At 38.8% G+C, this 17,196-nt stretch overlaps 2 protein-coding genes across 2 annotated transcripts in view; both read left to right on the top strand.

The window, feature by feature from the left end:
- Positions 1–17,196, top strand: part of LOC126866978 (uncharacterized) — a 162,925-nt gene that overhangs the window by 70,496 nt on the left and 75,233 nt on the right. The gene's annotated exons all lie outside the window — the stretch shown is intronic.
- LOC126866784 (jerky protein homolog-like) lies at positions 12,516–13,964 on the top strand. Its single transcript, XM_050620738.1, has one exon. It carries the CDS (start codon positions 12,516–12,518, stop codon positions 13,962–13,964), a length of 1,449 nt encoding a protein of 482 aa, XP_050476695.1.

Below are 17,196 nucleotides of genomic sequence, written 5' to 3'. Positions count from 1 at the left end.
CTAGGCCCTGCGATATCCTTAAATATCATACGAACGGGCGTCCTACCCCTAGATCCGCCTGCTTTCAGTTTTATCCACTGTGTCCCGTCAACTGCTATTTCCACTTCATCCATTACATTTTCGGATGTGCTTGGAATGCTCGACATCTCATCCTCGGAGTCAGAATTAGAAAAAATACGCATTCTTTTCTTGTTACGACACAAGAAGCTTTCCTCTGCAGTATCCGAAGATTCCTCTATCTCTCGACATTCAATGCATACAGAACTTTCGCTGTCGGCTTCGCTTTGGCCGAATTCATACTGATCTTCTTCGGAGGTACCCTCAGAACAATCTTCTGTTGTTGTGATGTTGACAATTTTGTTCAATGTTTTATTATATCTCCTGAATTTACTCATGATTGCTAGAAAAGGTGGATTGGTGAAAATAAGAAAATACTGTGCCCAAATTCAATTACCCTATTGTAAATACTTACAATAAGCGGAGACTGTCTACAATAACTGAAACTTTTGCACACTATCTTTGAAAAACGTTCTTACACTGTTACTGCAGAAATCATACTAAAGAACGTTTCTTGTTTTAGAGATTTCGTCGGCATAGGCATAAGCGATTTCGTTGAAGACGAAACTCAACACTCAAGCCATACAATCCGCTTTAGGTTACATTGTCGACATCGAAATCAATTGCGATTGAGAGATGCCGAATTGGAGGCATCTTAGTAAAGACTTTTCTTTCATTGTTATATTTGTCGGGTTAAGATCGGAATTTTGGGCGCGTGACAACTCTTCGCGTGGACTAGCCATCGTTTCACAAAGCCGAGATTATATGTACACGTATATACAAGACTATCACAAAGCTTAACAAATAATAAGTCTAATGAATAATAAATTTGATGAACAATGAAGTTAGTGAATAATAAATTGTACGAATAATTAAGTTTAACAGATAATAAATCTAATGAATAATGAGCTTAACGAATAGTAGGATTAATGAATAATATGATTCACGAATAATGAATTTAATGAACACTATTAACAATGTTTTTGTTGGGTTCAAACGAATCCACGACCAACGAGATAACTCTTTACTAAGCGTAAAAAGTAATCTTAGGCGAAAATACGATTGACGAAAATGCTCGATGTGTCACTCTCCAAGGCAATCGCACGAATGCCTGCCTCGGGGAAATTTTTCTCGCTGTACGATTGCCTTTTGTTTTTGTATACTCGTTTGGAAGCATCGAGAAGGTTCCAAACGCCCGTTGCTAGGCAGCCTCTGCCTGGAATTTGATTATTGATACAATGTATGTCCCATTGTATCGGCACCTTCGAGGCAACCTCACACGTGGCTAGGACCGCTCTCCAGGCCGCATGCCGCCACAACCACACTTCTCGGAAAACCCATGCAACCACTCCAGACCTCCGTTAGGCAAAACGTTTATCTCGTTACCGTGGCTACGTTCGGCGACCAATTGTCACCTCGAACCCAATCTCGCTATCACAAATTTTAAACAATTACAGCTATGATAAAATCTAGGCTAAAGTACTAGAGGATGTTCCCAAAATATCCAAGGAAAGGCTTCGGCTTTCCTTTCATCTCCGACATATTTATTATTGGAGGAATGACTTTACGAACAAAGCAAACATATAAGATTTATTTCTGAAATCAGCTAAGCCGTCAATTTGACGGGTCTCGTAGAGATAGATATACTACATACAGATTTAAAAAATTAGTAAGATTGGGAAAAAATAATTTTGTGCATAAATTCTTTAGATGAAATGATTAATTTACGATGCAAAATGGTTAAAATTAATGTTATGGTTTTTGAGATATTTCATTTCGAAGTTCAAATTGGCGGATCCCGTACACCTAGTGTTAACTTTATTGTTATATTTTTAGTGATAATTAAAAAAAAGACTTCATTTATTAATAATTTATTTAAACGTGAAGCTTAATATTGTTCCTTTCAGACTAATTGAAATAAATCGATCTTTTAAAGAAAAATGCGTATTTTCGTTTACCCGTCAATTTAACGGGTACTCGTAGAGATAGGTATATACGAAACGCCCGTAAACCTACTATTAAAATCCTTCCGGACAAACAAATTGACTGAATATCATATGTTGGCACAATACAGTTAAATGTGTTTTTTTCTTTTTTTTTTATTTATTTGTTGAAATTACAACCAATTCTCGCGTTGAGAATTTTCAGTAATTTTTCTGGCGTGGCGCAGTGACATGGCTGTTTATTTATAATAAGTTAATGCTTATTATAGATAAGTATAATTTATAAGTATTATAAGTAAGTGCATATGCTTAATTTGGATAACTAATTGAATCTAGTGTTTAGATCTAGCGGGTAGTGCCTCTTCAGCCTGCGAATCTGGTCCGTCGTATCAAGTAGTCCAGTGATTAGGGGGTTTCGGCTATATTTTGCTATTTCCTCTTTGACTGTAGGTATCTTGAGGTCGCGATGTATTGTTTCGTTGGTAACATACCAAGGTGCATCTATTAAGGATCTTAGCATTTTCGATTGGAAGCGTTGAAGTATTTCAATGTTGGAGTTACTTGGTGTTCCCCATAGTTGGATTCCGTAGGTCCATACAGGTTTTATTACGGTCTTGTAGAAGCTAATTTTGTTCTGTGTGCTTAGGTTGGAGCGTCGGCCAGTGAGCCAATACAGTTTCTTGAGTTTGTCCTTGAGTTGCTTTGTTTTGTCTATGATGTGTTTCTTCCACGTTAGTCTCCTGTCCAGGGTCATGCCCAGGTATCGGACTGAGTCCCTGCTAGGAACTGTTGCATTGTTGATGGTGACCTGGGGGCAGGTTTGTTTTCGGAGAATGAAGGTTACGTGTGAGGATTTCTTTTCGTTAATTTTCAAGCCCCATTTATGAAACCACTTTTCCATGGAGTCGAGACTTCGCTGAAAAGTGAATGAGGCTATTACCTGGTCTGCGTGGGTAGCTAATAGCGCTGTATCGTCTGCAAATGTCGCTATTGTTATCTCATTTGATATAGCTAAGTCGGCAGTGTAGATGGAGTACAGTAGGGATCCGAGGACACTACCTTCGGGTATGCCGGATTCTATTGGAAATGTTGCGGAAGTGGCGTCTAGGCATTTAACCACGAATTGTCTATTGGTTAGGTAGGATTTTAGGATGGAGTAGTAGGGGTGAGGTAGGATCTTTTTAAGCTTGTATAGTAGCCCTTCATGCCATACTTTGTCGAATGCCTGTTGGATGTCTAGGAAAACCGCTGAGCAATATTCTTTCTTTTCGAGTGTTTGGCTGATAGTATGGGTTATGCGATGGATTTTCTCTACTGTTGAATGTTGTTTTCGGAAGCCGAATTGGTGATCTGGGAGTGTTTTCAAGTTCTCTAGGAGTGGAAGGAGTCGATTCGTGAGCATCTTCTCGAATAGTTTAGACAGGGTAGGTAAAAGACTGATTGGGCGATAGGAGCTGGTTTCGTATATCGGTTTACCGGGTTTAGGGATGAGGGTAATCAATGAGATTTTCCAGGCCTTAGGATAGTGTTCAAGGCGACGGGTAGCATTAAAAATCGATGTGATGAGTGCGATCCCTTTTATGGGAAGTCCCTCGATTGCTTTATTGCCTATTAGGTCGTGCCCTGCTGCTTTCTTGGGATTTAGGCGACTGATTGTTTCTATAGTTTCTGAAGAAGTGAAGGGTTCAATAGGAGGGGACATTTGGAAGGGGGTGTGCAAGTATTCAGTAACGTCCGCGGCAGCTTTGGGGGAATAGGGTTTGAATACTCTAGACAACCATTTAGCAAGCAGGTCGGCTTTTTCTATAGGGCTTCGCGCCCATCCACCTTGCAGACGGCGGATTGGTGGGATTATTTGTGGGGGGCGTGTGAGTTTCCTGGAGGCCTTCCATAGTGAGTAGTTGGAGTCGGTTTTGGATAGCTTTCTAGTTGCGTTGTTTAGTTTGCGTTTGTCATCCGGTGTTCTATGGGTCTGCCATACTCTTCTTCGTCTACGTTTTTCTGCTATTTTTTTTAGTGTGTATTGGGAATATTCTTGTTTGCTGATAGACGTCTTTGTCTGCGTGGAGAGGCGTTTATTATGCTCGTGTTTAAGTATTCCGTGGCTGCTTCTATTTCTTCCTTAGTTTTTAGTGAAGTTAAGGCTGAAGTTGAGTGTGTAAAGACTTCTCTAAAGAGCTGCCAGTTGGTGTCTTGGTTGTGAATGGCGCCATTAGGTGTATTCTAGATAATTGTTGAACTGACTGTTACTATCACGGGGTAATGATCAGAGGAGAGTTCAGCCGAGGAGTTGATTTGGACGTGTCTTGATGAGATATTTTTAGTTACGAAGAAGTCGAGAAGGTCGGGTATTTTGTTAGTGTCAGTGGGCCAGTATGTGGGTTCGTATGTGGTGAGGTAGTTGAGGTTGTTGTTTATTATGCTGTTTAAGAGGTTTTTGCCTCTTGTTGTAACCAGTCTGCTGCCCCATTGGCCGTGCTTGGCGTTATAGTCTCCTCCAGCTATGAATCTATTGCCCAGGGTGTTCAGGAAGTTATCAAAGTCTTCTTTGGCGATGGAGTGTCTGGGGGGGGGCAGTATACTGCTGAAGTGGTGATTGTACCATGACAGTCTTCTATTGCTACGTTTGTTGCTTACAGTTAAATGTTGACGGCATATGATGGGCCCTTAGATTTATTGAGGGTCGGAATGACGGTATGTAGCCAGTTGGCTGTTCCGCAGCGAGGGATGGAGTGCAGATGTCTTACGCGACATAACACACTGGATCCAAGTAGGGACAGACACATGTCGATGTAGGTGTATATTCTCCTAAGTCTAGTGATCATCGGTAACTGGTCGGTAGCACGAAATGGTACCAAATTGAGTCTTCTAAATAGGATTGTTCGGAATTTTAGTTAGCCGTCCGTTTATGGCACGGACAGGCCCACTCCTTTCGTTAGGAAATTCCGAATTACATGTCCTCCCAGGGCGGTAAACGTAATGACTCGAAGCCAGGAAAAAACCCAGGAAAGGACCAGCCGGAAGGGCACGGTGGAGATAAGAAATCCAACGGCGGGAGGGGAGAATCAGGAACGGGGGAGTTGAGTTTATCTTCAACTATCTGACATTAAAGACATAGGACGATAGTAGGCCTTACTTAGTTCGGTTAAGTGCTACAACTAGTACAAATAAAGTGCCGCCTAAATCTAACACTCGAGTTATTTCATCTTCTCCACCTTGAACGTTAAGTCATTCGAGGTACGCGATATCGACCGATCGGTTTGACCTGACCGGTTGCTCTTTAGTCGATAATACGCAACAAGGATTCTCCTAAATAATGACCTTGTAAAGCACCAGACGGCATATGCGCTTTAATAAAGTAGAGAATAACATCAGGATTATTTTAAATTTTTATTTTCAAGATGTCTGTGTTTAATGATCGTAACTTTAGTATTGCTTACTTTCTGTCGAAAAAGAGAAGTTATTACTACATAGTATGCTTCACTGTTGAGAAAGTTCGCAGAATGACTTTTCTGGTCGGACAAGGAATACAATTTATAGTCTTATCTATAAACACATTAAATTTCACGAGCCTATGATACGCCGTTCGTCGCTTATCGCAAAATCTTTAGCACGCCTACTTTTCTTCCGACCGTCACATGTCTCGAAGGCAGGTGGTGATTTTTTCCTAAAAACAATGTATTAAGACAAAATTAGTCCTGAAACGCGAGAGAAAAGTAACTGAAGCAGCTGATATGCTAAAAGAAGCATATGGAGTAAATACTGTAAAGCTACTAGTCATTTACAATGGGCTGAAAAGGTTTCAGGGAGTAACAGAAAACGAATGGAAGATGAAGCTCATGAGGATTGACCTTTTGCCATGCAGACCAATGAGAACATTCTATGTGTTCGAAAACTTGTGTTATCCAATTGACGAATCACTGTCTGGATAATCGCCGAAGAGCTTAGTATCGCTTTCGGAGGTGCACAACCAATTCCAAAAAATGATTTAAAAATGTGAAAACTTCATGCTAGAGTTGCTGATGCCACGGTTTTCTGATGAAAATTTTGAACAGAATCTAAACACACTTAAACTTGTAACGTAGTTAATAATTTATAGTAACATGAGGATCAAATGTTCTCAGTTCTTCTTGTTGTAAACATTCGTTGCGAAGGGTTCAAAGTAGCTAAGGTCAAAGTGTACCTAGTGCCTAGTTGTTTCACGCTCACACAGTTACGATGCTTCTACGGTAGAAACCAAATATACGAAAACAAAAAAACATTTACGTCGGAACATTTTTACCACATTTGGCAACCAGCACAATAACATATATGTAGGAATGTTTATTATAAATAAACAGAAAAGACAGTATGATAAACACAATATTGTAGCACTCTCACAAAATTGAATATAATATTGTACTTCACGAATTCGTTTAACACTATTTCTACGTCACAGCAACACGATGAACTTCTCTCGATCACGATTAATTCAACTCTGACAGCATTATCAAGCTCACTTTTCCTTTAACAAACCTTGGTAACGCTCACAACACTCCTTGACAACATTAACATATCTTAACAACGTTTATAAACAATCAGCCACGTCTTTCGCTAACGTCATACCATCCCACATATATTTTAATTTTTCATGCTTACAATATTTTCCGGAAAATGATGATTTCCAATTTTTTAAACTGAGTGTGACATATTTTTTGCATTATTTTTTATTACTTCATACATCAATATAATTTTAATCGTGTACGATATACATAGTTTCTTTCAAGATTATTTCTTATTTCTTATTCACCAAGTTTAAGGAGCATGATTAATATGACTATTACTGTCTACTGTTCAAGATATAGATAAATATGTATATTTTCAAGTGAATAAGTTCCATTCTTATAATTACAAAACAGTGAGCTATTTCCCAAACAACGTGTTTAAGCTTCAAATAAACGAATCTGAACTTACGAAGTTGGGAAGTGACTTTCAAGACTGCAAATTAAAAAATTGAAACACACCAGAGATTATAATTGTATTACGACTCCAATCCGTTATATTTCTTGAAAGACTAGTACTCCTGGTCGGTGATGTACATTATTACGTTGATTATAAAAAATCGTAAAATTTTGTATCCCTTCATTTTCTCCACATATTTATCATTTATGAGAAAAAGCTGGCTAGTACCTGTATGAAGCCCCTATATTTTTAAATTACACATGTTTAAATTGCAAAGAAGGAATTATTCGTAATCATTTTATGTATAAAATAGGAAACTCTTCGTTCGATGAATTCAAATTTCATAGATCAGTTCGCTGTTGAGTGCCGAAGCGTGCAGGTGTGTCTCTAGTGTCCCGTGAAGTTGGAAAACAACACGTGCCACCCAACCGTCGAAAGTGAACACAGCCAAGTGTTTCCTATCCTTTAGGGAGAAGAAAATCCCACGCACCTAACCCCAATCCGAATACTAGCCTCATAGCCTCACGACTAGTTATTCATTTCGAATTAACTAGCTCGATGATGGCCCAGCAATCACGACCAGGCTCTCCTGAGCAAATTCGCAACTACCCAGCGTTACCTCCTCCGTGGCAGAATTGCAGCAGATCCCCCGTACCAACGACGCCAATAATACAAAAAAGCGAAAGATAGAAACACCAAAATCAAACACGATCGACACCCGGAACGAACAATCAACAATTCAAATAAACGCCCACAACAGGTTCGTCGTATTGGAATCCACAAACGACGCCATGGAAATCGCAGATCCGCCGCCAAACCAACACGCACAGAGAATCCTCCCTCCCTCACCAATATTTGTTGATGATGTCATCGACATCCAAACAATGATCAAGTCCTTAGAGAGAGATATCTCCAAGGAGGACTACAACTTAAAGATAAATAACAACAAAGTAAAACTACTGCCGACGAACCCAGAGGCTTACAGAAAACTCACCAAGATACTTAGGATCGTGAACGCCAACTTCAACACCTACCAACTCAAACAGGAAAGGCCTTTCCGGGTGGTCCTAAGAAACATCCACCACTCAGCAGACATAGACGAACTAAAATACGAACTCTCAAAACTTGGCCACGAAGTCATCAACGTAAGTAATATAAGGCATAGAGTCTCGAAAGACCCGTTATCCTTATTCTTCCTAGACATTAAACAAAAACCGAATAACAAGGAAATATACAACATCAGTCGCCTAATGAACGCGATAGTAAAGATCGAACCACCGCTCGCGAAAAAAGAAATAGTGCAGTGCAAAAGGTGCCAAAGGTACGGTCATACGCAGAAATACTGCAACCATACTTTCCGCTGCGTTAAATGCGCAGGCTCTCACTCCACTGACCAGTGCGCCAAATCACCGGAAACCCCAGCGAAATGCATCCACTGCCAAGGGGACCACCCTGCCAACTACAAAGGCTGCCCAGCATATAAAACACTATACACGAACAGGTACCCTAAGCTCAGAGCAAAAGAGGTATCCAACCAAACACCCAGCCCGCCGAAATTCACGACTACCCCAACCCCCTCAACCAACCAAACACCCAGTCCTACCAAATTCATCTCCACCTCAACCTCCTATGCCCAAGCAGTACAAGGCATCCAAAATAACCCGAACAGCCAAAGGAATCTTCCCCAAAACAGTGTCCCCAACCCACCAAACGCAGACAACTCCTCAAGGCTCGAAAAGCTAATAGAGAAACAATCGGAGCAAATAAATCACTTGCTATCGCTACTAACACTCATCATGGATAAATTAATACGCCCCGACGCAAAATAAAGCCAAGACGCATAGCTCTTTGGAATGCCAACGGTCTAGCGCAACACAAATTTGAACTAGAACTCTTCCTAAAAGACCACCAAATTGACGTAATGCTCGTATCGGAAACCCACTTCACCGACAAAAACTATTTGAAAATAAATGGTTACAAATTCTACCATACTCAACCCCTCAGCGGAAAGGCCCACGGCGGCACCGGAATCATAATCAAAATAAGTATTAAGCACTACGAACTTCCATCATTCCAGAAAGACTACCTCCAAGCAAGAAACGTAGCAATAGAAGACTGTCATGGTACAATCACCACTTCAGCAGTATACTGCCCCCCCCCCCCCAGACACTCCATCGCCAAAGAAGACTTTGATAACTTCCTGAACACCCTGGGCAATAGATTCATAGCTGGAGGAGACTATAACGCCAAGCACAGCCAATGGGGCAGCAGACTGGTTACAGCAAGAGGCAAAAACCTCTTAAACAGCATAATAAACAACAACCTCAACTACCTCACCACATACGAACCCACATACTGGCCCACTGACACTAACAAAATACCCGACCTTCTCGACTTCTTCGTAACTAAAAATATCTCATCAAGACACGTCCAAATCAACTCCTCGGCTGAACTCTCCTCTGATCATTCCCCCGTGATAGTAACAGTCAGTTCAACAATTATCTAGAATACACCTAATGGCGCCATTCACAACCAACACACCAACTGGCAGCTCTTTAGAGAAGTCTTTACACACTCAACTTCAGCCTTAACTTCACTAAAAACTAAGGAAGAAATAGAAGCAGCCACGGAATACTTAAACACGAGCATAATAAACGCCATCCGCCTCTCCACACCGACAATGACGTCTATCAGCAAACAAGAATATTCCCAATACATACTAAAAAAAATAGCAGAAAAACGTAGACGAAGAAGAGTATGGCAGACCCATAGAACACCGGATGACAAACGCAAACTAAACAACGCAACTAAAAAGCTATCCAAAACCATAAAAAATTACAAAAACGAATGTTTCCAAAAATATCTCGCCAGTTTATCCCCCACAGCCGACTCCAACTACTCACTATGGAAGGCCTCCAGGAAACTCACACGCCCCCCACAAATAATCCCACCAATCCGCCGTCTGCAAGGTGGATGGGCGCGAAGCCCTATAGAAAAAGCCGACCTGCTTGCTAAATGGTTGTCTAAAGTATTCAAACCCTATTCCCCCAAAGCTGCCGCGGACGTTACTGAATACTTGCACAGCCCCTTCCAAATGTCCCCTCCTATTGAACCCTTCACTTCTTCAGAAACTATAGAAACAATCAGTCGCCTAAATCCCAAGAAAGCAGCAGGGCACGACCTAATAGGCAATAAAGCAATCGAGGGACTTCCCATAAAAGGGATCGCACTCATCACATCGATTTTTAATGCTACCCGTCGCCTTGAACACTATCCTAAGGCCTGGAAAATCTCATTGATTACCCTCATCCCTAAACCCGGTAAACCGATATACGAAACCAGCTCCTATCGCCCAATCAGTCTTTTACCTACCCTGTCTAAACTATTCGAGAAGATGCTCACGAATCGACTCCTTCCACTCCTAGAGAACTTGAAAACACTCCCAGATCACCAATTCGGCTTCCGAAAACAACATTCAACAGTAGAGAAAATCCATCGCATAACCCATACTATCAGCCAAACACTCGAAAAGAAAGAATATTGCTCAGCGGTTTTCCTAGACATCCAACAGGCATTCGACAAAGTATGGCATGAAGGGCTACTATACAAGCTTAAAAAGATCCTACCTCACCCCTACTACTCCATCCTAAAATCCTACCTAACCAATAGACAATTCGTGGTTAAATGCCTAGACGCCACTTCCGCAACATTTCCAATAGAATCCGGCATACCCGAAGGTAGTGTCCTCGGATCCCTACTGTACTCCATCTACACTGCCGACTTAGCTATATCAAATGAGATAACAATAGCGACATTTGCAGACGATACAGCGCTATTAGCTACCCACGCAGACCAGGTAATAGCCTCATTCACTTTTCAGCGAAGTCTCGACTCCATGGAAAGGTGGTTTCATAAATGGGGCTTCAAAATTAACGAAAAGAAATCCTCACACGTAACCTTCATTCTCCGAAAACAAACCTGCCCCCAGGTCACCATCAACAATGCAACAGTTCCTAGCAGGGACTCAGTCCGATACCTGGGCATGACCCTGGACAGGAGACTAACGTGGAAGAAACACATCATAGACAAAACAAAGCAACTCAAGGACAAACTCAAGAAACTGTATTGGCTCACTGGCCGACGCTCCAACCTAAGCACACAGAACAAAATTAGCTTCTACAAGACCGTAATAAAACCTGTATGGACCTACGGAATCCAACTATGGGGAACACCAAGTAACTCCAACATTGAAATACTTCAACGCTTCCAATCGAAAATGCTAAGATCCTTAATAGATGCACCTTGGTATGTTACCAACGAAACAATCCATCGCGACCTCAAGATACCCACAGTCAAAGAGGAAATAGCAAAATATAGCGACAGATATAGCAAAAGAGTCAACAAACACCGAAACCCCCTAATCACTGGACTACTTGATACGACGGAACAGATTCGCAGGCTGAAGAGGCACTACCAGCTAGACCTAAACGCTAGATTCAATTAGTCATCTAATTAAGTAACACTTACTTATTTATAATACTTATAAATTATACTTATCTATAATAAGTATTAACTTATTATAAATAATCAGCTATGTCACTGCGCTACGCCAGAAAAATTACTGAAAATTCTCAACGCGAGAATTGATTGTAATTTTAATAAATAAAGAAAAAAAATTTTCATAGATATGTGGCGGCACTCAACCGCAAATACTACTACACGACATTGACTAGTGTTGGACGACGGCAACGCTGTGGTTAGCGCCTTAGGTTACGAACGTTCGGTACCCGAGTTCGGATCTCGGCGCCCGTAGTCCTATTTTTTTCTTCCACGATACAAAAATGAGAAGAAAATCAGCAGTACCCCAGTAGCTTATAGCGACGTCTACATCTACAGCCAGCGCGCAACAATTATCACGGACACAGCAACACCTCAGATAAAATCTACGTTGCATTTTCTACGGAGAAAACTATGCCTTCAAATTACTCGATATTAACAATACAGTACGATTACAACGTTACAATTCATTTTCAACTCATTTATCTGCGCAGTTAAATTTATTATTTTTTCCTTTTACAAAATTTCGCAAAAATATTCGGAAAATAAATCCACGAAAAGAACGTTTCGAATATTCGTAGAATCCATGCATTGTTTTTCTTTTTAAAAAGATTACCGTTTATAGGATGGGCAGAAGTTTAAATTTAGTTACAGGAAATCATTTATTTATAAAGTATTTGCAATTAAATCTCTTCTTATGAATGCCAGAATAATCTTATAATAAATTCTTATTTTCGTGCTGCCTGCTTCTATCAACTCTTGGCCGAATACTATTTGTTATTTTGATACAATACAGCATAACCTCGATTACGTACATACATCATCCGAACGTTCTATCATGAGAACGTTGTATAATTCTCCACAGTGTATCGTACATACGTATATTCCTATATACGTATATAGTTTATATAGTATTTGTTTCCCCCAATCAAAATTGTCGACGACGAGAACTGTCGAAATAAAATCGCGTCACATCATTTCTGTGCGGTATTTACATTTGAAACGTTCCAAACAATGATGAAGCGAAAACCGCAGACAGTGTTGTCAGTTGAAAAAAAACACGACATCATTAGGATGAGAGAACAAGGTGCGAATCGAACATTGATACTAAAAAAGTATGATACTACAGTACCCTGCTTGGGCAATATATATACAGGACACGCAGAGATTAAAAGACTATTCCAGGCCAAGACATTGGATATTAGCCGTTCCAGAAAACGTACAGGATGGCTACATGTAACGGATCTAGAAAAAATTGTTTACCAGTTGTACTTACGATGTAGGCAAAACAGAATACAAATGACAGGATCAGAGATACAGAAAAAAGCTCTAGAAATTAATGAAAAATTGAAGGGAGCTCCTGATTTTAATGCCAGTTGCCTTTGGTTGGACAACTTTAGATATCGTCACCGTATGACTGATGATGATGTCAGGAAAGATTTTCCAATCCGAACTACAGATGCAATGGATAACTTCAAAGCTTGTTTTAACAAACTTCTGAAAGACGAGTTCACATTGGAGAACGTTTACAATGTCGTTCACACAGTAATAATGTGGAAAGGAGTACCAGAAAAAACTTCGATGTTTAACCGTGCGAAAAAGGCAGGAAACCAACAAATGTTGGAAGATCACATTACTGCACTTTTTTGTGCAAATGCTACCGGATGTCACAAGTTGCCGATACTAATAATCGGCAGCATTGGAGAAACTCAAGGTTTATACAATTTGAATACAGAAGCCTTCTCAACTATCTACAGAGCAAACGTCAATGCTAAGATGAACAGTAACATTTTCAATGAGTGGTTTAGGAAATATTTCTTAAAATCAGTTATAGAAAGACAAATGATGAAGGGGCGCAGGGAGAAAACGTTGTTGTTACTAGATAATACTAACTTGCTTTACGATCTCAACGATCTAAATAGAAAAGATAAATTCGTTACAGTTATAAGTATTCCACTTAGCATATCACCACTCAGACAACCAATGAATTGTGGAATAATTGCAAGTTTTAAGCGAAAGTTCCGAAACCAATTGGTGACAACATTAGCTTCATTACCTCTCTGCAATACGGAGGATGATGTGATAGACATGCATGACAAATTAGATATGTGGGATTGCTGCAGCTTTGCATATGATGCTTGGTCTTATGTCGACGATGCAATATTGAGAAATGCGTGGGACGCCATTTTGAAGCGTGATGTCTTGTGGAGTGGGCAGTACTCAATAAAAATGAAATATGACGCAGTTAAAACAATTGAATTGTTGCATAGCTTACCTGGATGCGAACGGTGCGATGAAGCCAGTGTGTTCAACTGGTTTGAAATGGACGAGACTTGTGACATAATCATGAAGATATGTACTAACGAAGTTGTTCGAGATTTTGAAGACAGAAATGTGGATCGAGTGAACACAAATTTCGACGATGAAGCTGGGCCTTCTCATTCGAAGGTTTCAAAAATGAGTTAACATGGTTTGAAGCACAAAATGAAAGTAACTCAGAGGAATTGCTTATACTAAGACGTGTATATTACAAAATATATTAAGAAATATAATATGATTTAGCGATAAGAAACTTCTGGGTCGTGTACGGTTTTATGTAGCGTTTAGTTGTTTGCATGTACCATTTGGTTTAAAATATATGATACTCAGTACAGAGAAAACTGTTGTTCTATATTCGAACACATTTATCATTATTAGTTCCGGCAATCAAGGTTTTACTGTATATAGAAGACAAGGAAAGACGCGAAGTGGTATTCTTGTAAATATTTTATATCTTCAATACGACAAATTTGAGTTGAAGTAATTGTTAAATTAAATCTTTACAAACACTATCGAAATGGATGGATGCAAGTATTAAACAAATATATGGTCCCATAAAAAAAAACAAAAAATGATGATGAACTTAAAATGTTATTTGAATAATGACTTTCAGAAGAAACAGTATGTAAAATTGCGTGTACTCCTCCAAATAACATAACTTTGCCCTGCGCAGTTCTTTTCATAACATTAATAACGAAGATATTTAGTTGTTCCGATTGAAGTGACCCATTCTGTGTATCAGCGGATATTTATCAGTTTCTTTTTGTTTATGTAATTTGTACTCTACAATTCGTCCAGCTGCATATTCGGTAAATTTTTCTAGCTTTATTGTTAAATAACATGTGGATGGCTATCCCCAGCGGGATACTATCTTCGAGTTTGTTCATTTTATTTGTTTAGTAAGGTCATTGGGGTGTTTTCTCTTTAGTCTTCTTTCGATGAGAGTTTTGCTCGCTTCATCAGCCAATTGGTTTGGATGTGTTGCCGTTCTTACCTTGTATCTTTTTGCGTACCTGCCGATTTCTTTTTTGACCGTTGGTATTTTTAAGTCTTTGCGTATATCCTTGTTTCTGACTTACCATGGAGCGTTGACTATTGTTTTGAGTATTTTCGATATATTTATTAGTGCGAGTTGATACCCTACTAATCTGTGCAAAACTTGAATTGGAACTAAATTTATATTGATATAATTATATGATATAGAAGCAAATACATATACACAAATGTGCTTCTTCTCCTCTCTCTTCCTTCTCGTATTCTTTATAAATTGTCTTATTAAACGGAAAGAAAATTATAACTGCAATTAATTAATTATATGTAATTATTAAGAATGACACTGAAATATGTTAAAGAATGTAAAAGTCCAGAGAAACTAATAAATATTATTACTAATAACTAGTACTCGTTAACATACGTGTCTAAAATATTTACATCTCCTTAAAAGAAAGTAATAGGGCTAATATTTCTTTATAAGGAACTACATCGATCAATACATCGAAATATATAATCTTATTTTTAAGAATGTATATAACCTTCCTCTGACCTCAACGCATACATCTACTTACATTCTGCCTACATCGTACTATATCATCCTAGACATCCCACATATGTTTCTAAACACAATTTTCTCTTTCAGTATATCGCGCCGAAATTATTCGTACAAGTTGCTCGTGTCAGTTAAAAATATTTACAATTATGTACAATAAAGACAAAGAAGGTAACAATTCTATTCAAAATTTTGCTTGTTTGAAAAATACCAACGGTCAAAGAAGAAATCGACAGATACGCAAAAAATGCATCGTTTAGTTTCTTTAACATATTTCAAAGTCATTTACATCGACGAGGTTATCATCCTCAATTACTACATTTAGTTAAATACTTACAATTACAATTTTCTTTTTGTTCGATAAAACAAATTATAAAAAATACGAGGAAAAAGAGAAAAAAAAAGAAGCCCATTGGTGTATATGCATTTGTTTCTATATCATATAATCGTATAGATATACATTTATTTCCAATTCAAGTTTTACACAGATTAGTCGCATATCTACCGGCTTTGGTAGGTACACGCTCTGATAAATATTCGTTGATATACAGAGTCGGATATATAAAGCGGAACATCTAAATATTTTCGTTATTAATGGTTATATGAAAAAATTGTGGAGGACAAAGTTATGCTATTTGGAAGAGTACACGCAGTGGTAGATAATATTATTTCTGAAAGTCATTTTTTAAATAAGATTTTAAGATCATTATCTTTTTTTTGTGGGATCGTATATTTGATTAATACATTGATCGATCCATCTCGATATTCCTTATAAAGACTATAGCAATTACTTTAACTCTAATTTGTCAAAATGAAGCAATAAAAGTCACAGAGGACGTAAATACAAGAATATCATTTCGCGTCTTTCCTTGCCTTCCATATACAGTAGAACCTTGATTACCGGAACTAATAATGATAAATGTGTTTAATTAATAGCACAACAGTTTTCTCTGTACTGAGTGTCATATATTTCAAACCAAATGTTACAAACAAACAATTAAACGCTACATAAATTCATACGCGTCTCATACCTTTCTTGTCGTTAAATTATATTATACTTCTTAGTATATTTCTCAATATGTATATCTTAATACAAGTAATTTCTCCGAGTCAATTCCATTTTGCCGTTGAGTCGTATTATATTTCTTAATATATTTTTTAACATATACGTCTAAATATATCGATCAGTTCTCGATAATCACTTGATTTACGACAATATAAACCCATGCGTCGATGAATATGAAAACATGAATGACGTATAAGCGATTGCCAGATCGCCACTTAAATCCAGTGCGTTAAGCAAATTATATATACCATCTTAATTATATTCGGACACTTGATGCAATTCAAGCAAATCGTTTGTTCGACCGTTCGCGGAGATACGCGATCACGGAGAAGCGCGCCAGCGAGAGTCGTAAATTCCTGTTACGATTAGATAACCAACCCCACGAATTGGTCGATCCCCTATTTCGGTTAGGATAATAGAGGTGGTTGAACTGATTATAACACTGAAGTAACTGGTTACAATATACACTTTATTCCGATAATTTTGTTCACATAGACAGTTACGCGTCACTACGCGTGCGTGTAGACGTATTCTTAGCAACGTGTGAACAGTAAGTTAAATTGATGGCTGATCTAAGGCTGATAAACTACTGAGGACATTGACTGGTCAACGGATGAAAAACCATTGAATTTCGGTGATGATGTTCAGTGTCGCGAAGGAAAGCTATTGATGAGCGTGTCCAGCGCACGGGATCATCGGATTCGTGGATGGCAACTTTGCATAGGAAAGTGAGGGCAATAGTCATTGTTACTAATTGGATATAAAAA

This window comes from Bombus huntii, chromosome 6 (genome assembly GCF_024542735.1).
Source record: "Bombus huntii isolate Logan2020A chromosome 6, iyBomHunt1.1, whole genome shotgun sequence".
NCBI lineage: Eukaryota > Metazoa > Arthropoda > Insecta > Hymenoptera > Apidae > Bombus > Bombus huntii.
This window is presented reverse-complemented; position numbering and strand designations above follow the sequence as displayed.